The sequence below is a fragment of the Brassica napus genome, chromosome A4 (assembly GCF_020379485.1).
Source record: "Brassica napus cultivar Da-Ae chromosome A4, Da-Ae, whole genome shotgun sequence".
NCBI lineage: Eukaryota > Viridiplantae > Streptophyta > Magnoliopsida > Brassicales > Brassicaceae > Brassica > Brassica napus.
In genome coordinates, this window is record NC_063437.1 from 679,837 (window position 1) to 704,180 (window position 24,344).

At 34.7% G+C, this 24,344-nt stretch overlaps 6 protein-coding genes across 10 annotated transcripts; 1 reads left to right on the forward strand and 5 right to left on the reverse strand.

The window, feature by feature from the left end:
• Nucleotides 1-662: 662 nt before the first annotated feature.
• On the reverse strand, nucleotides 663-2,958 carry LOC106444997 (bifunctional L-3-cyanoalanine synthase/cysteine synthase C1, mitochondrial). The gene is made up of 10 exons (XM_013886467.3): nucleotides 2,602-2,958; nucleotides 2,387-2,496; nucleotides 2,239-2,296; nucleotides 1,894-2,157; nucleotides 1,677-1,814; nucleotides 1,537-1,588; nucleotides 1,342-1,421; nucleotides 1,212-1,271; nucleotides 1,055-1,135; nucleotides 663-957 (listed from the first exon to the last, which is right to left on the reverse strand). The coding sequence occupies exons 1-10, from the start codon at nucleotides 2,764-2,766 to the stop codon at nucleotides 859-861; spliced, it is 1,107 nt and encodes a 368-aa protein (XP_013741921.1). The 5' UTR covers nucleotides 2,767-2,958; the 3' UTR covers nucleotides 663-858.
• A 1,964-nt stretch (nucleotides 2,959-4,922) lies between these two features.
• LOC106445000 (aquaporin PIP1-1) lies at nucleotides 4,923-6,568 on the reverse strand. The gene is made up of 4 exons (XM_013886468.3): nucleotides 6,133-6,568; nucleotides 5,568-5,863; nucleotides 5,318-5,458; nucleotides 4,923-5,216 (listed from the first exon to the last, which is right to left on the reverse strand). Exons 1-4 carry the CDS (start codon nucleotides 6,242-6,244, stop codon nucleotides 5,121-5,123), a joined length of 645 nt encoding a protein of 214 aa, XP_013741922.2. The 5' UTR covers nucleotides 6,245-6,568; the 3' UTR covers nucleotides 4,923-5,120.
• Nucleotides 6,569-10,298: 3,730 nt separating this feature from the next.
• LOC106449059 (U-box domain-containing protein 33-like) lies at nucleotides 10,299-15,378 on the reverse strand. Its single transcript, XM_013890869.3, has 9 exons — nucleotides 12,798-15,378; nucleotides 12,539-12,733; nucleotides 11,973-12,094; nucleotides 11,780-11,901; nucleotides 11,596-11,700; nucleotides 11,282-11,504; nucleotides 11,048-11,163; nucleotides 10,827-10,902; nucleotides 10,299-10,467 (listed from the first exon to the last, which is right to left on the reverse strand). Exons 1-7 carry the CDS (start codon nucleotides 12,856-12,858, stop codon nucleotides 11,068-11,070), a joined length of 924 nt encoding a protein of 307 aa, XP_013746323.3. The 5' UTR covers nucleotides 12,859-15,378; the 3' UTR covers nucleotides 10,299-10,467; nucleotides 10,827-10,902; nucleotides 11,048-11,067.
• Nucleotides 13,303-14,842, reverse strand: LOC106447756 (U-box domain-containing protein 36-like). The gene is made up of 5 exons (XM_048778880.1): nucleotides 14,558-14,842; nucleotides 14,356-14,477; nucleotides 13,927-14,077; nucleotides 13,581-13,838; nucleotides 13,303-13,491 (listed from the first exon to the last, which is right to left on the reverse strand). The coding sequence occupies exons 1-5, from the start codon at nucleotides 14,840-14,842 to the stop codon at nucleotides 13,303-13,305; spliced, it is 1,005 nt and encodes a 334-aa protein (XP_048634837.1).
• Nucleotides 15,379-19,118: 3,740 nt separating the features above from the next.
• Nucleotides 19,119-22,853, forward strand: LOC106445001. 4 transcript variants are annotated; one of them, XM_022717833.2, is made up of 5 exons: nucleotides 19,119-19,725; nucleotides 19,943-20,085; nucleotides 20,190-21,122; nucleotides 21,643-21,827; nucleotides 21,907-22,853. In XM_022717833.2, the coding sequence occupies exons 2-5, from the start codon at nucleotides 19,956-19,958 to the stop codon at nucleotides 22,672-22,674; spliced, it is 2,016 nt and encodes a 671-aa protein (XP_022573554.1). In that variant the 5' UTR covers nucleotides 19,119-19,725; nucleotides 19,943-19,955; the 3' UTR covers nucleotides 22,675-22,853. The 4 variants fall into 4 exon arrangements, with proteins under 4 accessions (XP_022573554.1, XP_022573555.1, XP_048634251.1 ...); XM_022717834.2 differs by having other exon boundaries at nucleotides 19,125-19,725; nucleotides 21,685-21,827; XM_048778294.1 differs by lacking the exon at nucleotides 19,119-19,725 and adding an exon at nucleotides 19,747-19,861.
• BNAA04G00750D lies at nucleotides 22,798-24,263 on the reverse strand. 2 transcript variants are annotated; one of them, XM_013886476.3, is made up of 5 exons: nucleotides 24,160-24,263; nucleotides 23,944-24,043; nucleotides 23,372-23,483; nucleotides 23,220-23,284; nucleotides 22,798-23,145 (listed from the first exon to the last, which is right to left on the reverse strand). In XM_013886476.3, exons 1-5 carry the CDS (start codon nucleotides 24,164-24,166, stop codon nucleotides 22,908-22,910), a joined length of 522 nt encoding a protein of 173 aa, XP_013741930.1. In that variant the 5' UTR covers nucleotides 24,167-24,263; the 3' UTR covers nucleotides 22,798-22,907. The 2 variants fall into 2 exon arrangements, with proteins under 2 accessions (XP_013741930.1, XP_013741931.1); XM_013886477.3 differs by having other exon boundaries at nucleotides 23,372-23,491; nucleotides 23,944-24,263.
• Nucleotides 24,264-24,344: the final 81 nt, after the last annotated feature.

Consider the following 24,344-nt stretch of genomic DNA (forward strand, 5'->3'; position numbering starts at 1 on the left):
CTGTAATGTATGTAGCAGTAAGAGAATCACTACGATGTGATCAATTTATAGAGGGAAGTGAAACCCAACAACAGAGAAAGGTGAAGTTCATTGCTGTGTGTACAAATCCTTGATCCATTTGTTTCGTTTTGGTCTCCCAAAACTATTCTATTTATATGGATTACCAGCAAAATTTAAATTCATAAAAGAGCCAGAAAATGCTTTTATTTTTAATAGGAATAGGCATTTTGGTTTAAATTCAGGTTTGGTTTGAGTTCAATTCGGCTTGGTGTAGAGCTTAAAAATCTTTAACCAGTTAACCAAAATTAGTTCGTGTTCAGTTAAGTTTGGCTTTAGTTCTATTTTAGTATTTTTGTTTTTCTTCAGTTCAATTTGTTTGTCTAAGTTCAATTTGGTTTTGTTTGTGTTTGTTCAGTTTGATCAAATTGATTTTTTTTAAAAAAAGTTTGTTCTAATTCGATTACAAAAATATATTTTTATAAAAACATAAAACAAATTATCATATCTAATTTGATTACAAAATATATTTTTATAAAAACATAAAACAAATTATCATTTGAAAATAAATCAATATTTTCTTAATTATTTCGTATTTAAATGTAAAATCAAACTTTACCAGCAAAATCTCAATTGACTAGATTTTATCAGCATAAAAATCTCTATTTGAGCCACAAAATGCTTTTATTATTTCCAATATGAAACATTAATAAAATTATTCTTCCAATATCTAACATTAACATAAAACAACCATTTATTTATGACATTTTTATTTTGCTGGGCGGTGTCACAATCTTTTGCTCCCAAGATGAAGATCTTTTAGTAAAGAATCTTTCTTCATCAACTCAAACCAAAACCAAATCAATCCACTGAAACTGGCTTCATCGCTTCTGCTTCTTTCCTCAGCTCATCAAACAGAACAGACGACAGATATCTTTCTCCAAAGCTCGCATGAATCGTCTGTTCAACATAAACAGAATGCAAGTTTCCAACGTCCGGTTAAACCATAGCACCGATAATAAAAAAACTCAAGTGAGGTTTTGTTTCTCTGTCTTACCACAATGAGTTTGCCTTTGTTCTCTGGCATTTTCGCCAGTCTAATGGCTGCCACAGTGTTAGCCCCAGAGGATATCCCAACCTACAAGTTATGGCTTGTTTAATAAATAAAAAAGAATTATCTAATTATTCTCCCAAAAAAGAAGAAAAAAACTCACCATGAGACCTTCTTTCAATGCCAATTCTCTAGCCATCTTGATAGCATCCTCACTACTAACCTGCATGTATACTCAAAAGATAAGCTTTTACAAGTTGATAGAATGCAAAAAAAAAAAGGAAGTACATTACCTCAAGAACGCTCTCCATAACATCCATATCCAAGATATCCGGTTTAAATCCAACCCCATTGCCTGTGATAGCATGTGGACCTAACCCCCAAGTTCAAAACTCTAACCATCAGCAATTTTAAAAACTAGGATCTTCCACTGATTTACACCACTAAGAACAAGTAAAGAAGTAAAGATTAAATATTTGTATATTCACCTGGCTTGCCACCGTTGAGTATGTTGCTTTCAGCAGGCTCCACTCCATATATCTACCATTAGCAAGTCATTAGTGATCAAATGCAATCTATTTTTTTTCTTATTTATTTACAAGATATCTTCAGAAATTAAATTAATCACCTTGACATTTGGGTTTTTAGACTTGAGATATTGACCAACACCAGACACTGTGCCTCCACTACCAATTCCCATCACAAAGATATCAACATTCCCAAGTGTATCTTCCCAAATCTCAGGACCAGTTGTATCAAAATGAATCTACACCAATATTCCTAACATTAACTTCAGATGAAATGTGAAAATGCAAAAAAAAAATATATCAAAACTTTTTAAGTACCTGAGTGTTTGCTGGATTAGCAAACTGTTGCAACATATGAGCATCAGGAGTACTCTCAAGGAGGTCATAAGCTTTCTTAACGGTTCCACCCATGCCTTTGGCTGGATCAGTGAGGACAAGCTCAGCACCAAAGGATCTCATAGTTACTCTCCTCTCCAAGCTGGTGTAAGAAGGCATTGTCATTATAATCTTGTACCCTTTCAAAGCCGCTATGAAAGCCATACTTATTCCCATATTTCCTGAAGTTGGCTCAATCAATGTTGTCTGATAAAACATAAACATCACCTCGATGAGTTAATTCACCATTAAATTTGAGATTAAGTATGTAAACAATAAGTTGATTACTTTTCCAGGAGTGATAAGGTTTTTCTTCTCTGCATCTGCAACCATGGCTAAAGCTGGTCTATAGACAACAAAGGTACAAAACTAAACAAAGTCAACGCTTTAGTACTTATGAGGTCCTAAGATTATGAGTTCACAGTCACCTACTCACCTGTCTTTGACGCTGCAAGTAGGCTGGAAATGTTCTTGTTTGGCTGCAATATAAGCTTCACATCCTTCAGTGACTCTGTTGAGAAACACGAGAGGAGTTCTTCCAATGAGCTACAACACATTAAAAGATTTGTTCAGACAACATCGAAAGAAGATGATCAGATTTTCAAGATCTTCTTTAAAAATTAAATAACTAAAAAAATTATTTTATTTTACGAGAGAGGCATCGCGTTTGGCTTGAGTGGAGGGGAAATCTTTGGGAAGGTTTCTGAGTCTGTCAGCGAAAGAAGAAGGTGCATCGGTGGAGAAGAGCTTCCTCGTGCTTTGGCTGATGCGGGGGATCGTCTCTGTCTTCAGCAACCTCCTCCAGACAGTAGCCATTGGTGATTAAACAGAGCAAAAACCGAAGTTCGAAGAGAGAGAGAGAGAAAGCACAAAGAACTGAGAGAGAGCAGAGTTGGAGAGCAAACAGTCATATAAATGGCTCTGAGCCCGATGGAAAAGACAAATGCATTGTATTATCTTACTTAGTGGTTTTTTTTTTTTTTCGTCAACACTTTAGTGGTTAAGTGTATAGTGCTTGTAATTATCAAAAAAAGAAGAGTGTATAAATGGTAGGTAATTATATATATATATATATCATTCTTTTTGGTGTAATTATAAATATACATCGGTAATTATAGCTGAACTTAGAGTAACAAAAAGTAGAAAAAATGAGAGTAAAAGTTGTAGAGTAAAAAAGTAATAAAAGTACAATTAAATAATGGAAACCAGCGCAACACTTTTCCCTCACCAAAACTGTAAGGAACAAAATAAATGATTTTACCTTTGAATGTACAGTAATTAGAGTAAAATCAATAAAATATTTTTTCACCTGATTGGGATAGTTTTTAGTGAAAATGAGAGTAATTATGTTTTCAGCTGAAAAGTTCTCGCTGGAAGTGCCAAACAATCGCACTCATCATTCGTAAAAGGTTATATATCATTGTTATTGCTCTATAACTTTTACACACCTATATATATAAGATATGATCTATATATAAGATATGATCTTAGTAAAGAGATGATATATATTTTTTTAAAGGTAGTAAAGATATGATAGTAAAGAGATGATATTAAAGAAATAATCCGTTGAACCACGATTAACTTTAGTCAACAGATTCTCTAGTTTTTAATATCATTCACGACGTAGACTGTTATAATATTGATCCTCTGTATTTAGAACTTTGTTCTGGTCCACTACTCCACTTTCACAGAAAAGGAGATCTCATCTGTTGAATGCTATCATGTTTTTACCGCTTTATCTAACTCTTACCAACCTTTTATGACACTTGCTATTTTTAACATAAGCAATGATATTTTTACACAAAATAAAACATAACCGACGATGCCAAGTAAATGTAAAAAGTAATAATTTAATAATCCAAGTAAGTGAATGGTTCTTGTCAGAAGAGTTCTAATCAAAGTCGTCATCTTTCACTGAGTGGAACGATGCTACTCCTTTCAGTTGTTTAACAGTCAATTGTTTACGTCTCTTTCTTGCAAATTTTAACTTCTTTTCTTAAATTAATTTATTATTAAAGAATCTTCGTGCTTTGTTGAAAAGCATGTGACAATTGGGAGCATTTTCCAAGGTGAAGTTAGGTGCACTACCACGTTTTAAAACACTCTTTCCATTTCACAATAAATGTAGTTTTCAGACTATTTTGTAGACATATTACAAAAACTAATACTCTTTATGTTCCTAACAGATCTATGTTTTAGAAAAATATTTTGTTTCAAAAAAATGTATTTCCTCTGTTCCTAAAAGATTCATGTTATAGTTTTTTCATACTTATTAAGAAAACATATAAAATTGTATTTTCCAATACATTATTATTTTTAATTAACTATTCCCAATAACTTTTAACCAATAATATTTTATTAAACACAATTGTATTTTTTGAAAAGTACAATTTTTTATTAATTAATGTATTAAAAATGTAAAAAATGTAGCTTTTTGAAACAATTTTTTTTTTCTAAAACATGGATCTTTTAGGAACGGATGGAGTATATTTTATGTATTCTATGAGAAAATTACAAACTTTAAAAAATTCAATTAGTTTAATTAGATTACTATTGGCTAAAAGTTGTTGAAAATTACAGAAAACGATAAATTTACTATAGTGATTTAATGCGTTTTTTTAATATGTGTGAAAATACTAAAAAGTCTATCTTTTAGGAACGGAAGGAGTATTTTATTTTGTTTTGTCATTATTTAATTGATTTGATATTTTTGATTAAAAAAATTAAAAATAACGATAAAAATTAAAAACAAATATTTAATATGTGTATTAAAAATGATATAAATAAATTTTAAGAACTAAAATGAAACTTAATATGAAATCAAAGAAGTAAAATTTTAATCCAAAAATATTTTTAAATTGAACCGGCTATCCGAATAGTATTACCTCTGTACAAAATCCAGATTAAATCTTTTTGAGTATAGTAAATAAAATTTCATAATTTTCAAACCAAAATCCCGTTTGTGGTTGTTATTTAGACACGAAAGATTTATCATTTATGTTGAGCATTTGAGAAACTCTGCCTTGTTTACAAGTTACAAAGATTGCATTAAGGAAGCAAGAGGGCACATACCTTAATACATACACACATCTCACACACGTAATAACAAAAGAAGCAACTAATTAAGAACACAAGACGAAACACCAGAGGACTTGATGTCTTGTTTTAACTTAGCTTCTGGACTTGAAGGGGATGGCTCTAATGACAATCACATGGTAAAGAGCAGCAAGTGCAGCACCAATGAATGGTCCAACCCAAAACACCCACTAAAATGGCAAAAAACAAAGTGTCAGAGAAAATGATCTAAACCTAGTTTGGAAAGTGATTAGGTTTATAATTATTATATATAATTTGTACGGAAACTCACGTGGTCGTCCCAGGAATGATCTTTGTTGTAGATGATTGCAGCTCCAAGACTTCTTGCTGGGTTGATGCCTGTGCCAGTGATTGGGATGGTTGCTAAGTGAACCAAGAAAACTGCAAAACCTATTGGGAGTGGTGCAAGAATCTGCACAAATTGTCACAACAACATAACCCGATAAGCAACCATGAGAATCAGTCGTTATTGCACTCTAATATTTTCACTCGAACCTATGTTCCATGGACTAGTTACTTACGGGAACATGGGAGTCACGGGCATTTCTCTTGGCGTCAGTCGCTGAGAAAACAGTGTACACAAGGACGAATGTGCCGATGATCTCAGCTCCAAGACCACTTCCTTTAGTGTATCCTGGAGCCACAGTGTTGGCTCCTCCTCCTAGAGCCTGGTATTGCTTAGGCTGGAACCCTTTAACCACACCAGCTCCACATATGGCTCCCAAGCACTGCATCACTATGTAGTACAAAGCTCTGGTGAGCGACAACTTCCGGGCTAAGAACAGACCAAAAGTTACCGCTGGGTTGATGTGTCCACCTGAGATTATAACAACGCGCAAATAGAGTGAGTTCCACCCAGAGCATGTCCTAGAAGGAACATTCGCCGATAACTAAAATATTAGCGGTTATAATTTGGTCCCAAATTTACTAAAAATATATATATTAATTTGACTAAGAAAAAAATGTATGTATTAATCAAATTAATAATTGTTTCAAGCCCATTAATCTCATGACCTGCCTTGGTTCACACATATAGGAGATAATACTAATGTAAATCAAACCGAAGTTAAGTTGAGTGACGCGTACCGGAGATACCGGCGGTGCAGTAGACAAGGGCAAAGATCATACCACCAAAAGCCCAGGCGATACCTTGGATTCCGACAGAAGCACACATGTTTGGTGACCTTTTCACTCCCATGACGGTCTAGACAGTGATGTAGAGGAAGAGGAAAGTAGCTATAAACTCAGCGATACCAGCTCGCCAGAAGGACCATGAGGAAAGCTCACCGGGCTCGAAAAGCGGAGCCGGTGGTGGCTCGTTATAGTCCTTGTCGCTCTGAGCCGAAGTTCCTATTGGTTGTCTCTCCGGGAACTTGTTAGCTCCAACTCTAACGTCTTCTTCCTTGCCTTCCATCTTGGATTCGAACTAGCTTTGGTTTTGGTTTTCTTTCTCTGTTTGTGGTGTTGTGAACAAGTGGAGTGGTGACTCTTATACTTGGAAGATAATGCAAAGAAGTGTCAGAAAATAAATAAAATAAAGACTTGTGACAATATATTGACAATAACATTAAAATTGTTAATGTTATCTTCAATAGTAATCAATCATCATTCTAATACTCCCTCCGTTTTTTAATACTCCCTCCGTTTTTTAATATAAGTCGTTTTAGAATTGTGCACATAGATTAAGAAATCATTAATTTTTTTCTATTTCCTAAACAAAAACATCATTAATTATTTACCTAACCACAAATCAACCAATAACAAAATAGAAGGTATATTATCATTGGTCATATAACATTAAGTGCTAATAAATTTTACATAGAAAACTGAAAACGTCATATAATTTGGAACATAAAAATTTCTCTAAAACGACTTATATAAAAAAACGGAGGGAGTATAAGTCGTTTTACAGCTATGCACGTAGATTAAGAAAACTATTAATTTCTTATATTTTCTAAACAAAAACATCATTAATTATTTACCTAACCACAATTCAACCAATAGAAAAATATAAGATATATTACCATTAGTCATACAACATTAATTATTAACAAATTTTACATAGAAAACCGAAAACGACATATAATTTGGCACAAAAAAGTTTCTCTAAAACGACTTATAATAAAAAACGGAGGGAGTAATTAAAATTAACTATTGGGGTTGGGGTCAGTGATAAATTAAACGTTTGGACAGAGTTTTGAGTGCTCAACTCCAGCTATTGTGTTGTAGTTTAATTAATAAAAATTAAAATGGATCAATGTCGATTGTTTTAAAAATTCCTCATGATTGTCACTAATTTATTTGCCTAATTACTAACTGCTACGAGCCTACGAACAAAACTCCAGTTGAGATGATCTGGCGCTTGCAAGGATAAGATGCACATACGTACATTATGCATCATTCCCAACTCAGATGGTAATAATTTTGTAATCTTTATTCATAAATAGGGTTTATATGTGTGTTATTATCATTTCAATATCGTCTAATAATTGTTATCAAAACTGAAAATTGTTATCAAAATTGAAAATTGCTATCGAACAAGTGGATAAAAAACACGTATACCATCACAATTAAAGAAAAGGGTTGGTTCTCTCCTACGACTGCATTTTATTCTTGGGTTTTTAGTAATTTAAACCCCCAACTATTTTTAGATCGGATGAAAAACTTCTAGTTAAAATTTTATGGTTTTAAACCCTTAACTATTAAACCGTTAATGTTGTTAGTTAACCGTCCGTCAATAAAATCATCTTTTCAAAACGAAAACCCGTAAAATTGAAACGCATAATTTCATATAATCACATAAACGACACAAGATTCTTATAATCAACATATATTTATGTGATTTAAATCCCCAACTATTTTTAAATCAGATGGAAAATCCTCAACTAAAGTTTATGCTTTTAAACCCTTTAAATTTTCAATTCTTTTAACCCGCCGTAAATAAAGTCATCTTTTCTGAATAGTGACCGTTAAATTGAAACGCAGCGTTTCATTTAATCACAGAAACGACTTATCTCACTTTCGATGGTTCTTGAAAGGAAAAACAACCCGATTTTTTATGTGGGGATGAATCGTGATTATCCATGCCCATTGATAAAAGTAGTTTAAAGCATCTCGTGCTTATGTGATTAAATAAACGTTGTGTTTCAATTTAATGGGTACCTGTTTAGAAAAGATGCATTTGTTTACGGAGGATTAAAGTAACTAACGGTTTAATAGTTGAGGGTTTAAAAGTATAAAGTTTTAGTTGGAGAAATTCTATCCGATTAAAAAATAGTTGGAGGTTTAAATCACTAAAATATCCGTTGATTATAAGCATTTGGTGTCATTTAAGTGATTATATGAAACACTACGTTTCAATTTAACGGGTTTCCGTTTAGAAAAGACGAATTTATTGACGGAGGGTTAACGGCATTAACGGTTTAATAGTTGAGGATATAAAAACATAAAATTTTAGTTGGAGATTTTCCATCCGATTTAAAAACAGTTGGGGGTTTAAATCACTAAAAACCCTTTATTCTTCTCCAAAACATAATCCTCATTTATAATTCATACTCTACTTCTACCATTCTGCATATATTAAGATGTGAGAATATAAATTATTATTTGTTTAGAAAAAATAGAGTTGTAGTGTTCTGTATTTGCCAAATAGGAAAGACAAGGTTGAAGAAAACAAAAAGCTCAGTGGTTGCTAATTGCTATATTATCTTTAAAGTGGGCCAGACACTCTTACCAGCATCCTCTGGATTATTCTTGATCACCGTATTATTTCTTCAACTTATCACCATGACATGTTTAAAGTGTTAGCAACCACACTTAGAAAGTTCATGAGTTAAAATCATACAAACTTTTTTCCAACTAATGTTTTTATTAGATGAGGATTACTTGCAAAGTGTTTTTTCAAAAAAATAATTGAATAGTATTTTTTAAAAGGCCAGCCTGGAGTTAAAATCCACAATAGTATAGTAGAGCCAACTCTAAACCAAAAATGTTGAAACATTACCTAAAATCTCTGACCACTAAAAGAAGGCCGACCATGAAGCCCCATGGTGCATAGAGAAAAAAGTATGTGTAAAATGGTTTTGGACTTTCTCTTGGAGAGTATAAATTCAAGTATTCATAACCGTCCAGTCCATCCTCGACGTGACACATTGCAGTACATATCTAAAGCGTCCATTCACCTAATGCCATTTGTCCCTTCAGTCAGTATATATAATTTAGAGAAATGGTTTTTCTATTGTTCTGGTTGATATTCATGATTGCATTGTACCCCCTACCCGCCACCCCCTCCTTTGCGTCACCGTCCCATTTTCTTAAAGTGAAAATCACTCATTAACCAATGTTTTTTCTTTGAGAGAAAACTTATTAGCCAATGTTCAGCTTGTTTTCTTATTACTGCAGATTTCATCAAGTGTCTGGACATTCAAATAAAGTTTACATGAGGTGTTTCAGTTGGAAACAAATAGTGACAAGGAAATTATACCAGAAAGTTATATGGACATCATTAAACAAGATGTAAGCTTAACTGGATTGGACTTTGTTGTCTGATCATTTACTCTGCACTTGGATGTTTCGTTATCTTGCTAGTTATGTCATGACTAAACTATTATTTGGTGAGGGCAGCGAGTATGACTGTTAGAGAGTGTTATATATTTTCTCAAGTCCATATAGTTTGCATTCCAAGCAACGAAATGCTCAAAATGTTGATGAGACTGCCTCCAACTTGGGAGGGATATCTAACTTACTTAGTATGGAAGATGATAGTTTTTTCACCTAAAACTGAGTTTGAAGATATTTATATTTAGACGATGAAATTGAACCAGCTTTGAAGGAAATGCTTGATAGGTAACTATCACTTGTTATTTTAAGCTATTCATTGTTTGGTCAACAACTTCTAACATATATATCTAGCTAGAGACCTTCATCAAGTTGCGCAGCAGCCACTTAGTAAATTAAATAAATAAAGGTGAACTGCATGTTATAAATATGAAGAAACGTCTTTTAGTAGAGCTGTCAGATGAGCGAGCTCATGTCCATTAGCCCATATCCATTTACCAATTTATAGTTTGTGGACAGAAAGTGACCATGTCCATTAAGAACCAGACCCACAAAAACCCATATTTACATGGGCTGCCATGAGTCCAATAAAGACAATTTAAGAAAATTTTGAATTTCAATCTATAAACCTATAAATACAAGTACAACTTCATAAGATTGAAATAGTCTACTCCATAAGTGCATACAAACCATAATTCCATAAGTTCATACATAGCATAACTCCATAAGTGTAATTATACAAACCATAACTCCATAAGTTCATACATAGCATAACTTCATACGTGCATACAAATTACAAACTATAACTCCATAAGTTCATAACTCTAAGCTCCATAAGTTCATCTTCCTCCAAGTCCATAACCCCTACAAAGGTCCATCAGTTAACATCAAAATGCAATAGCAAATATGAACCAAAAACAAACACATTCAAGATGCTATCGGAATCGAACCAAATTGAGTATAGAAATCATATGCATCTTAACATCGTCAGCTAGCTAGTTCACTGAAATGATCCATCAGCTATCCATCACATTCACATGAAACAATACATCTTACAAGCTCAATTCCAGAATCAAGAATCTCTACAACAACACGATTAATGCAAGCTATAATTGATTAAAAAAATCAGGAAACTCAAGATGCATACTAGTCAAAGATAAGCTCCACAACTGCCTAACCGGAAATCAAATATGCACAAAGCAAGTAGATCAATGAGAACTTACACATAAACTCAGACTTGACCTGTTTCATTAACTGCTTCTCCAACTTCCTCCAAGGGTTTAAAATCCACTTCATCACCTAAGCAAATTCGATTATCAGTATATAACATTGTATATTGCTATCACAAGTCTCCCACAACATGATCTTCAGCTTCATCTAACGCGAATGGGTTGTACAAATACTACATACGTCGTATGTACACATATGATCAAGATCTTTGCACCTTTTCAGGTAAGGGTGGGGTCACTCAGGCTGCTTTTGGTTTTGGATGGCAAGCCTATGCAAGAGTTTGGTGGAGTTGATCAGGAAGGTTATCATGCCTAGTCCCATCCCGCTGCACTGGTGGATTACAGCAGCACAAGCAACTCATGAGTCACAGCAAAATGCAAAGGAAAGAAAGAAAAGTAACATACAAACTAAAAGGATTATCTCTTGTTCAAAGTTGCATAAGGCTTACAGGTAAAGAGGGAGGAGGTGAGTGGTTTGATATTGTCTCTTCCGTTATAATTGATGAAACTTCATCTATACTTGATGAAGCTTCATCTATGCTTGATGAAGCTTCATCTATACTTGATGAAGCTTCAGATCCTCCATAGTATGACGATGTACTAGCAGACCGACATGAACTGGTTCTTGATATTCTCTCCTCTTCTTCTTCTCCTTCATTTATTATAGGTTCCCTACATTGGTTGCACACAAGTCTAAGTTATAAAACATCAACTGCTGTCTCTATATATATCTATATGGAAAAAGAGTGACACTGGCTTGAACCTTGTATGGATGAGATGTCCTTTGCAGACAAACCGAATGTGACAAGTCACGGATGCTTGTTGGCAGACAAAGATGGCTTTCCTCGATCTCAAATCCACCATTTTCCTGCAAATTGATAACCCACAAATGTCAAAACTCAAGAGATGTGTAAAAAGAAAGAGGCTGAAGCCTAAGACAAGAATACGTTGAATAGTGTTTGTCTGCAGCTGCTCCCATTACAAACTTCTTGACTCTGTTCTGAGAAATCATCTGCACTATTCCCTTCTCTATCGAGTCCATCTCAACGCACAGCTTCTCTGCGTGGACCTGCAAAACCGATCCCCTTTAGGAATGGCAAAAACTTCATATCTCATATTCGTATTTGCATGCATACATACCCTTTTCTGCAGGCAAATTCTAAGGTACTCATCAAGAATCTTGTCTGCTTTCGCCTTTTCTTTTTCTCTGTATGCTCTCACTAACTCTTCATCTACCGTTGCAGCATGAAATTTGGTACCCACTGGAAGAAAAAAAAAGAACAGTTAGAAGTCAAAATCTTTAAGATATTTTTAATATCACAGATTGTTTACGTTTTTAGTGAGAAAAATATTGCAGTTTTGGCTGAAAACTCTATTTTGATATTTTGAGAAGAAAATTTAATTTTGCGGTTTTGGTGGAAAACTTTTTGATGAGAAAATTAATTTTGTGGTTTATCTTTAAATTTTGTATAAATGATGTGAAGCAAAATAAATTGGCTAAAACTTAGCCTTGTAAAACTCAAGGGCTAATTATATGTTTTACCCCTTTTTAGCTCTGTTTCAAAAGTCATAGTTTGTAATTAAAGATTTTGATACATGACTAAAGTAACCTTGTTAGGTTGAGTCCATTTTAACATCCCTAATCACAGCCATTGAATCTTTGGAACTTAGGAGTTGTTGGAGCGAGGGAGAGAGAAAGAACTTACAAACAGGAATCATTTGAGCAGGCTGGTGAACAAGAACGATACAGATCTTTCTTCCTTCAGAGTTATCTATAGCCCATGTGAGATTTGACTTGTTCTTGGCAGTTTCGCTCCCTACAGCAACGTATATTCTCTCCTCTGCTGCTTCTTCCTCCTCCTCCATGTTGTTCTCTCTTGCTCCCTGAAACTCCATACTTTCTGGGGAGAAGTGTTGGAAAATCTTAAGACTGGTTCGTTTAAGACAAGAGACTTATGTTTTTACCTTCTTCCCAAATGTTCAGATATATTTGGGAATCAAGAAAGAAAAGATCCGATGGAAGCATGTGTCTACCCTTTCTTGTGTTACTCTTGTTCTTTCGAATATTCCATCTGGAGTTTGTATATCTATTATTATTTCTTGTGACTTATCAAACTCAAGGAGATTAGTCAATGATCGTTTATACATATAATATATAAAAATATTTGAGTTGAACTTTGAAAAATTGCACCATGTTATATAGGACTCAATCAGATTTTTCATCAAGGAATATGTCGAGGTCATATATATTCATCTGTTAATATATTTTACGTTTAAATAAATATATAGTAGTAATAAAAAAACTATGATTTACAAAACAATATCATAATAATAAAAGAATATTACAAATATCATAATAATAAAAGAATATTACAAAAGACTTGTACTCATACCAACCAACACCGGCTAATATATTACAAAATGTTTGTCATTAGAGATGAGTGAATGGTTGTCATGAGATGCTAATGTTTCAGGAGCTTGATGCTTGAAGCCATTCTTGGATTGCAGATCGAAGAGCAAGATTTGGAACCAAGCTGGTGTGAGGAAGGCTCTTGTTAGTCATTGGAGAAGTCTCATGTCCTCTCTCAAACCAACTACTTATGGCTTCCCCTTCATATGTAAAACCATCTGCTGCTACATGTGGATCCTCCATCACATCCTACAAACAAATTTCTGGTTATGACTTATCTTAGATTATAACAGTTTGATTATTCCATTTTCATTGACCTTTGCATTAATGGCTCTTACTTGTGTAATGGGGCATATGAAGTACTGAGGTGGTCCATGGTTCTTGCGGTTACTCTTCAGCTTTGATACTTCTCTAAGCTCTATCTTCAACTCTTCTTGTTCTTGTCTAAGTCTTCTCACTGCTTCCATTGATAAGCTGTATTTGTATTGAAGCTTTCTTATCATCTTCTCAAGTTCTTCTTTAGTTTTACTCAGTGCCTTCTCTGTTTCTTTCTTACATTTCAACTCATTGATATACACATTTTCTGACTGTTTGGCCTACATTTTGGTTAAGAGATATAGTTAGAAAAAGTTTGATGTTTCCAGTCCAAGCAAAAAAACATGTTGGAGGAACTTATATATGTACCATTTTGATTGCATCAGATACTTGAATCCTATCATCATCTTTGACCATACTCGAGCTTGGAACACTTTGAGTTCCTTTAGTCGTCTCGGATTGGCTTGAAGAATCTAAAGATGCCCATTCTAGATATAAGTGATCTCTTCTCCTAGCTTCTCTGCATTGATATCATTCAAAAATAATTTGTGAAACAAGATAACCACAAGAAAATCTCAATGATACAGAGACCAAACAGTGACTCAAATTTAGCCAAACCTTGAACATATTAAGTATCCCTTGCATGTAAACCATATATGACAAGTAGCAGGTGCTTCTCTATGAATGTAAATAGATTTCTTGGACTGCAAGTCTCTCATTCTCCTGTAAACATTTGAAGTCTTTACTTGATCTATACATCCATACTTAAGATAGTAAAAAGTTGTTAAACCAACTTACATTGAATAGTGTCTATCAGCTGCTGCTCCCATGACAAGTTTCTTAACTTCGCGGTTAGAAATCAAGTGGAGGATCCCTTCCTCTACTGAACCCATTTCAATACATATCTTCTCTGCACTGACCTAATTCACAAGTAACTTGAACTTTAGGAATCAAACATCTCTTGTACAATCAAAAACATATGGATAATTGGTAATAGTACCTGCATTTGCCTGCATATATTAAGGTACTTGTCTATACTCTTATGTGCTCTCTCCTTCTCTTTTCTACAAAGCCGCAGTTTCTGGACATAGACGATGCAAAACTCTCTGCCTCCACTGTTCTGTATCGCCCAAACGAGACTAGACTTGCTTTCCAGGTCTCTCCCTGTCACCGCTACATAGATCTTATCATCCATCACCATATCTCTCTTGCTAGTCTCCACTGATTCACTGCCACAAAATCTTAAAGAGCCAACTGTTTTCACCGTTTCTTGGATCGCAATCATTAAAGTTATCCTCACGCGTCACTCCGGTCTATATAAAGAAGCTGAGTATTTTGCAGAAACAAGATGTGATCTATCAATAGTACTTGATTCATAGCCTTATCACATAAAGATATATATAGGAAACTTAAAATAATGGATAAGGTTCTGATTTTCAATGAGCCGACCAAAGAATTTGAAGTGATGGTTCGTGTCTTCGTCAAGATAAATGTCTGAACGTTAAGGAAAGTGAGATCGTAATTTCTGCTATACGTAAAAAATAAAACTTAGACATTCTTCAGGTTTGATGTCGTCAAAACTCAAAATCTAACGTATGGTTTGCTTACTTCACCGCCAATTTTCATGTGTTTTGACTATTATACCCCTGATAGTCAACCGTTTTTAACGACCTGGTCTCATTAGCCGCGTAGTGATTAGGCTTGTGGGCTTTACATGTTTTAATTCAAGACCATTAAGCAAACAAGCTCACGTCCGCAGTTCTTTAATAGTCAAAGGAAATAATTGTTCGATTGCATGTGAGAAGGATAGTTTCAATTATTCAATTGTTCAAACAAATACATCATAAGTGAGATCACCAATTCATAGTTGAATGGGTTACACCACCAATCTGCAGAACAGGTTTTTCATATTAGGATAGAATCAATAGAAAGTTTTAAACACCAATAATACACTTCTGACGTATCCATACGGGCTGGGAAACATAAAAAGAATTTTGACTCGTTACATATTTTGATTCCAACAAAAAAATCTGAATATCTGTAACTCAATGAAGCAAAACAAATACTAAATTATTTTTTATATCAATTACAGACTCATATACAAATATACAATATACAAAAAAACAATCAAATCATAATTACTAAATTTTTAAGAACAAATATTTGACTTAATCCGTTATATGCATATATACATACATTAAATAATTATATTATTATATCTTATGTTAAGTTTTATAATAATTTATTTATTAAATTGATTATTTTAGTTTTAGGGATTTTAAAATTAAATTTAAAATTTATTTTTGTAACAAATATTATTATTTTATATTAGTTTTAGTTTTTTTTTTTTTTTTTTTTTAACTTATTTTATTTATACGAATCAAATCGGATATCTAGTTTTAAATAAAAAATCGGATATCCAAACACTAAATATATATCCTGCTAGTTTTGGAGCGGATCAGATCAAATAAAGATGTGCTATAGAGTTTTAGTAGCATTAACCTTCACGAGTGATGGAATTGCTAAAGAGATAAACATCAGTTGGATCATTTAGTGGTTAACTGGTAATTATTTCGAATTCTATGAATTTTAGGACTAGCTATCAGTTTCATAAGTATGTTTACATCATAAATAATTTCTAATATGTACAATCAATTTTTCATTGTTCTTTTTGAGAAATTGTTGGAATTCTATTGAAGAGTCTCGAATTTTACCATACCTCAATTGTGATAATTTCGTCCAAGCAAATATAATACAAAAGGGTACACATATTTTCTTCTTATTTTTAATGTTAACCAATAAAAAGACTAAGGATAAAGTTTAACGTTATACAGTTGGAACATAGTTGGTAAGACTATGATGACCATCGTCGTCCAATCCAATTTTTAATTCTTTTTTTTTGTCTTGTTTGTGCTTTTTTTTTTTTTTTTTTCCGCCAAGGTGTTGTTTATATTAATCCAACGGGCCAAGCCCAGACGGCCGAAGCCCAAGAACACAAAGTGCTAAAAAACAAACGACCCACTAACATAATGGGCTACAGCAATAACGGCCGAAGCCCAAGAAAAGTAAACGGCCCAAAAGCCCAAACATTTAACCCGAACAGCTTGCCTTCGGGTCGCGACAAGGAGGCTGGGAATTGCACACGTGTAAGAATCTGGGCCATCAGCATGACACGCGTCACCCGCCTCAACTTGATCTCACCCCCTTCGCACAGCCGCCGGAACTTGCCACCGACAACCTCGTTTCACCGGAGCTCAGAACCTGAAGAGCCTCCGGCGTAACCATAACCATTCTACTCCGCTCTGTCTTCTCGCCGGAGAGATCCATCGATCTAACGAGATCTCCTCCGACTATGAACCACCACAAACCCTAGACAGGCGAGCCGAGAACCGCTACCAGAAGCAAACCGTACTTCTCACACCTCAATCTAGACACCACAACCCAAAGGACCTCGGGTTTCAAGACGGCAGCGCGGAGCTTTATAAGCCTCCACTCTCCGTGACCAAAAGCCGGCGAAGACAGATCTGAATGAGCCTCTCCTTCCCGGAAGCTAGAGCGGCGACGGTGAATCTGAGAAAGCTTTCACCTCCCGCAAAAGACCGGCATCGATGGAACTAGGGAAGCCTCCATCTCCCGGAACACACTACCTGAACATGCCAGCCACTCCATCTCCGTCGGGAACCTCCAATCGCTCGCGTCGTTACTCCAGAAGCTGAGCCACCGTTGAGGATGGTTGCGGTACCAGAGCTCCGACAAGGCGGTCGATGACGGAACTGCGAAGAGGGAGCGGAAGGGGCAACTTATAAAAAAAAGAGGAAGGGCTCCGGCGATGGCACGCACGCTCACGCGCCGGCCATGTGCTTTTAAAATATCATAAATTCTTTAAATTAGTTCGACACATATATGCATATATTCTATTGTATTGTTAATTGAATATGAATCCATCTGTTTTAATTTATTCATGACACTATAACTAACAATGTTTTGTGGTACAGTATAATATACAAGTTAGACATTTAATATACGTGTTTTAGCAAGAAGCATATACATCGCACAAACCTACCTCAATCATTCACAGACTTTTCAAAATCTTTGAAGCTTGTTATGTACAAAAGAGAATATAGTATAAAGCTATATTATCAACACAATATTGAAAATAAGCAAATATTATTTTTTAGTTTGTCGATAAATTGGGTTGAGTTAGTTGTTAAGTGCATATTTCAAACAATATATAACTTTTTTTTTTGTTCAAAAAACAATAGATAACTAGATGGCGTTAATTTATTGGTGGTATGCTTGGCAAACAGCCAAGGATGTTTATATACAAAATTATATAATTTGATAGTTGATTACTGCAAATCATATGAAACCATCCACTAGTGATGTTTTAGTTTCAACAGAATAATATTCACGCATTTTTCATCATTTTCAGGAAATTTACTCAAACACGTCGGTTGGATCAATTGCATGCTGGTGACTAATTTTTTTGTGATGAAATTACAATTGCTTAACGAAAGTGTTAGTCAAATATGACGATTATCTTCACCCTATTTTATTCTTTTTTTGGTAAAGATTCAAAATGATATACTAAGAAGCTAAATTATTTTGAAGTAAATCCACTTAACATTTTATTAAAGTTATAAATCTTCAATAGATATAACGTTATAATGCACCTTTTAGACTTATTTAAAAGATGTCTAAAAGACAAATTTAAAAGGTATTGTAGTTGGGGGGAATCCAATGGAAAAAATGATTGGTATGCCCATTTTTACAGCTTTGTTTTCTAATATGTTGGGTACGTACTGTAAACAGATAACGTCGTCGTTTATCAATCGCAACACATTCCCTAATCTTCAGAAACCCTTTTTGGTTAATACAAAATATAAGCATTCACATTTGAAACTGTCAACATATATTAATTTCAAATTTGTAATTGATTACAAATGATAAATGGACATTATAACTACTATTGTGTATAAGTACGAAATAAAACTATAAATAAAATATTTGTATACATTTTAGAATAAATATATAATAACTTAAACTATGTGAGTAGGTGATTATCAACCTCAGCTTACTAATCCATAATTTTCATCTCCTGCATGAGAAGTGATAACTATAATCTAGATAAACAAGGTTTTGTGACATAGGAGAACTAGTCATTTGAACTACCAACTTCAGCCAATCAATGTATTTCACAGTAGGCACAAAACTTATATTATGTCACAGAATATGATTTGCATATTACAACTTTTTAGCAAAATGTGTTCATAGTGTAAGAGACTACAAGTCATTTTAGTCTTTTACCTCATTTAGTATCTCTTTTTTTGAGCAAATATCTCTCTCTTACTATTTTTCCTGTTTTATTACCATGTTGACTTTGCAATTTCCATTAAGACGAAATTACCGCTGTACCCATCCCGACACGTTCGTCATGTACACGGTATTGGTTGCGGCTCCTTCTAGAGAAGACGGTGAGGACCATTAACATACCTGCTTCAGCTTCACCAAACCTTCTTTTTGTATATAATAGTATACATATACGTATATAAACACATTCATTACAGTCTCGTGAAGGCACTAAACACACAAAACACATACAATGTCAAAAAAAATATCAATATTGGTGAGATTTTCAATGGCTGCTAGCTGCACCTTGAAGTGAACAAAAGCAATACTACTAGCAGTTTCCTCACTTTCTTAAAATCTAGTTTTATGTTCTTTTTTCTACTATATATTACAAATTTACAACCATTGTAACTTTATGCCCAATTCTCCTATTTTTATAATAAATAGTTATAACTTTTTTCTCTCTTAATCTTGATGAGTGGTTCCATTTTTTTTCTGGCGAGAGAAAGCAGCAGGGTCTTCTGCTAAATTTGAGAACACTGTGTTCAACATCTCCCCTCGTGTTTCGAGCTTTAGTTACTTGAAATTTTCATCATAATTTATTAATTTCCCAACAAACTGTTTTTTTTTTCTTCTGTTTGTAGAAAACAGCTAAAAAGCTGTAAAATGAACTTTTACTAAGATATTATTGCAGCTGCAGCTACTATTTTCCGTTTCTTGCAAGTATCGGATCAGATTCTAAAAGTTATAATCTTCAATCTTTGTGCCTTCTTTTCTTGCTTTCTTTAAAAAGAAAGTTCACTTGCTTCCAAAGGAAAGGTATCTAGTTCTTTTCAAGATCACTCAATACAGTAATAATCACATTGCATTTGTGCGACTGATGATCGAAAATCATGAAAAGTTGAAAACACAGTTTTAACAGATCACTGCATGATCATGAATCAATATAAAACAAGTATTATTATTTATTATTATTATTCAGAAAGGATTTTATTCTTTGCTTGTATTAACAGTTTCTTTACTTTTTGTATTTTAGTGTGAACTGTTTTATGGAGAAGAACTGTGGGAGAAGAGAAAGTATAAATCAAATAGGATGTATGTGGGTGTTCATCAGCATCTTTGGATCTAACCAGAAGCGTTTCTTCATGGATATGAAACATGGTAGCAAAAGACTTGCAGGTTCTTTTATTTTCTCATAGAAACTATAGTCTTACAGATTCTTACCCACTTTCTGTTATGTAATATAACTAATAATCTAGGGTTTATTTAACTAACTGATCCAGGTAATGATGAGAAGATGCAGCTTACCTGTTCTTCTGAGAGCTCTCAGGATGTCTCTATTGCTGGTGATGAACATGTAGACACTAAGGCTTGTGAAGAAAAGTTCAGTGAGATGATCAAGCGTTTGATAGCTCAGAAAGAAGGAGAGATCCAAACCTGCAAGGACTTGTTGGAGGCTTTTCAAGTTTTGAGTTCTGAAGAAGAATCTCTCCTCAAGAAGGTATCACATGAAGATGCTCAAAGCTTGGGAGGAGATTCCAAGAGAGTTGTAATAGAAGAAGAAAGACCTGAAGCAGTCTCAAAACAAGAGGCTGTGGTGGTGGTACCAAAGAGGAAATATACATTCTTCAGCAGGAAATGGAGATCAGAGGAGAGAAGAAACAAAACATCTCAAATTGTTGTCTTGAAACCTGCTCCAAATAGTTTGGATGTTGATTCTAGAGACAACAAGTCCAAAACAGGAAGAACCTTTTCTCGGTTTCTTATTGGTTTAATCAAAAGAAGACTACACTCTGCCGTTGGAAAGAAGTCATGTGATGTTCTTGTTGACAGGAGCCAAAACCGCTGCGTGCAAGAAGAGACACAGGGTAATGAAGAAGAGGACATTGTCCAGACAAGCGAAGATTCAAAGAAGACTATGTCCGGACTGTATGTTGCAGCGAGGAAACACTTGTCTGAAATGCTTGCAAATGGAGATATAGATGTGAGTTTACCAGATAAGGAAGTGCCAATAATCCTGGGAAAGATTCTATCTCTCCCTGAGTTTTCATCACCAGTAGATAGCCCTAGACTGATCCCTCCGCATGATTTGGTTAACCAAACAACCGAGAAGCCAAAGATTCTGCAGTGCGGTTCATGTACAGATGGTCTGACTGATGAAGATTCAGACAAAGATGATGAAACATTGTTTACCATCGATGTCTCTGTCCCCAAAGGTAATTCTTTTGTTTCTTCTTCTTCTTCTCGTTTTAATCAATTTTTTTTTGTTCTGAACAATGTTTTAAAAATTGGTCCCGACAGCGTCTATAAGTAGCAATCTAAGTAGCAATCGGTCATAACCTAAACAACTTTTTTAATATTCGATTTATGCACTTAAATCATTTTAATATTCGATTTATGCACTTAAATCAGTTTAAACTATATTAAATCGGTTAAAATCGATCTAAATTTGTTAAATTAATCAATAATATTAGTATAAATCCAAAAATCTGTCTAAGATCAGTTTAAACTATTTTAAATCGGTTAAAATCGATCTAAGTTTTGTCTAAATTTGTTAAATTAATCAATAATATTAGTATAAATCCAAAAAATTGTCTAAATTCTTATGTATATATATACATTTTTTAGTTTATCAAAATAAATTTATAATTAAATTGAAAAAATAAATTATCTAATTTAGAATGTACGATATATATAAAATAAATCAATAATTGTTAACGCCTAGATCTTAAACAGTCGCCAGTTCCTTGAATATTGGTTCAAATTCAATGCATGTAGACCATGCGAAGGAAGCTTTGAAGATAGAGATAGAACCATTATCTGAAACTAGCAGCTCTTCCGTTTTCGGACAAGTCGAATATCTTGATGAAGATGTGTATGAATGTCGTGAAGAAGACGGAGATAAACAATCATCAAATAAGGTTAGACAGCTCCTGTATGTGATAAATGAACACATTCTCCATTTTCTTGAATGAGGTTTCATATTTTTTTGTTCTCCAGGAAATGTTCAACCAAATGCACTCTTCTCCTCCAGAGTCTCCACCAAGTTCTTCAGCTAGGATGACTGAATGCAAAGAACCGGCCACTGATGTTCAGGGAAAGTTAAGCCCCGTCTCTGTGCTCGAACCTCTGCTTACAGATGATGAGAGTAGCCCAACAACAACAAGCACAAGGTTCAATTCAGGTCAAGTGAGGATACAACCACTCTGTATAAGATTCGATGAAGCTGATGATTCTCCAAAACTAGACGGATCCAACAATCTCAAAACAAGAATGGATGACAAGAACTTGATACTTACATACATTGAAGCCGTTGTGAATTCGTCAGGCTTGAACTGGGAAGAGCTTTTGACGAAGCCCTTTTACTCAGAACAGCTTCTTGAGCCAGAGTTAGCAGATGACATAGCTTTCTCTCCTACACAGCTCTGCGACAATAAGAGTCTCCTTCAAGACTGTATCAATGAAGTTCTCATGGACTTCTGTGGGAGCGAACTGAATCCAGGTCCTTGGATCTCGTTCTTGAAACATGAACTCCAGCTAACTTCAGACATGGAGATCGCAGCTAAAGTGGCACAAGAAGGGGTTTACTGGCATCTCCTACCTTTGCCTTCACCTCACACTTTGGACCAGATGGTGAAGAAAGACATGGCTAGAACAGGAAGCTGGATGGATCTCAGGTTTGATGTTGGTTGGATTGGTTCCGGCGCAAGTGAAATAATCCTTGATGATTTAGTAGAAGAGATCATCAGAGACATGGTTCAGCAGTAACAACAATCTATGATGAGTCTCTTTTGTTTAGTTAGTCTTTCTTGTACAGTTTCACTTTCAATACTCTGTTTGTGCTTTCCAGTGGCTTATGTAGCTTACTCAGCCAAGAGAGTTTTGTATGAGAGTGTGGTAATAACATGAGAACTTTAAATAAGACAAAAGATTATGCTTTTTGTTAACAATCATGTTCCAACAATGAACCAAATAAAAAGCCCATGATTCTAACTATAGTACTAACGACGCGTACTTGTGTTTTGTCTTTTCTTTCCGAACACCTGGCTTTTGCTTTCTGATTCGTCATCATCCTCACTGTCATCATCAGCAGTGTGCTTACTAGTACCAGCGCGCTCTGCCTCAGATCTTGCATATTTTCTTCTCCCTGCATCAAACTTGGCTTGTAGTTTTTGATCAAGAGGGTCGTCTGAAGGTCTACGCTTCATTTGCCGTGAAACTTTAGCACCAAGTCCAAGCCTAAGCAAGGGTCACTTATATTCAGCTAATAAAATACAAATTAGCATGTAAAAAAAAAAGAAACATTCCTTTACCTGTCTGGTTCAGGCTCAATAGGATCCTCTGCAGACGTTGTCATATTGGCAACCCACTTCTCAGCCTGGAGAACGAACAAACACAAAGCAATGAGAATCTTACACAGCTTGTTCAATCCAAAATCTGGTTGCTTCAAGGAGGAGAATCTTACAAGTTTTAGTGCCGTATGGCTCGTATCTGTCTTGAGAATCTGTGGAGTTCTCTTCTTCCTTCCCGTTTCCGTTGTCATTGCAACTAGAGTACCACAACCACCACTAAACTTCCTGCAGTCCTATAAGTGATATGCTTACATTACGCACACAGCAACAAGAAAGAAGTTCAAAGTGCAGAGCTTGTTTTTCAGTAAAACTCGTGTTATATCTTAGTCACATTGACTAACTAACCACTGGTCATTTACAACAAGTAAAAAACTAGAAAGTTCTACTTTCTTCTTCACAAGTTTCAAAGACAAAACGTTCTCCTTCCTCCTCTCTCACCAAACCTTTCAATGTTCCCTGCTGAACCTATCATCCCTCATGAGAGAATAGTAACAAAGGTAAGATTTTTCTATGTTAAATCCACTAAGACTCTCCCCACACAAACTATATTCAAAAACTTTCAATCAAAGAAGAATCTATAAACTCTCGCACGCATATCATCAAACACCTTCCGTGCATACCCTTAAATAACAGAACTTTAACTAAAGAACAGCGAGTAAAAAGTTGATACACGAACAAGACTCACGGTAATAATATATTGGAAGCCGTTACAGAAGCTTCCGTCAAAGGATCGTCCTTTTCCCACTGATACCCACGGCGCAGCTCCTGGTTATCTGTAATAGTAGCTGATTCGAGCCGTCGCCCAACAAGGTTATTTATACTAATAATAACCAAATTTTCAAATAACGTTATTTCCCGATTTGATTTGATTTTGTTTCGGTTCGAATCGATTCAACTGTACCGGACATTAAAGTTTCGAATTTTTCCTTCGGATTTCTGAAAATGCTGAAGAAGACTTCCTACGATTCGTATGGTCTCCTTACTCCAATCTTATCATCAAGAAACATAAAAGAGATCGAACGTATCACTAACTACGATCATCAATGATCACCCCTTCCCAAACAATTCAATCTACTGACGTGGCAA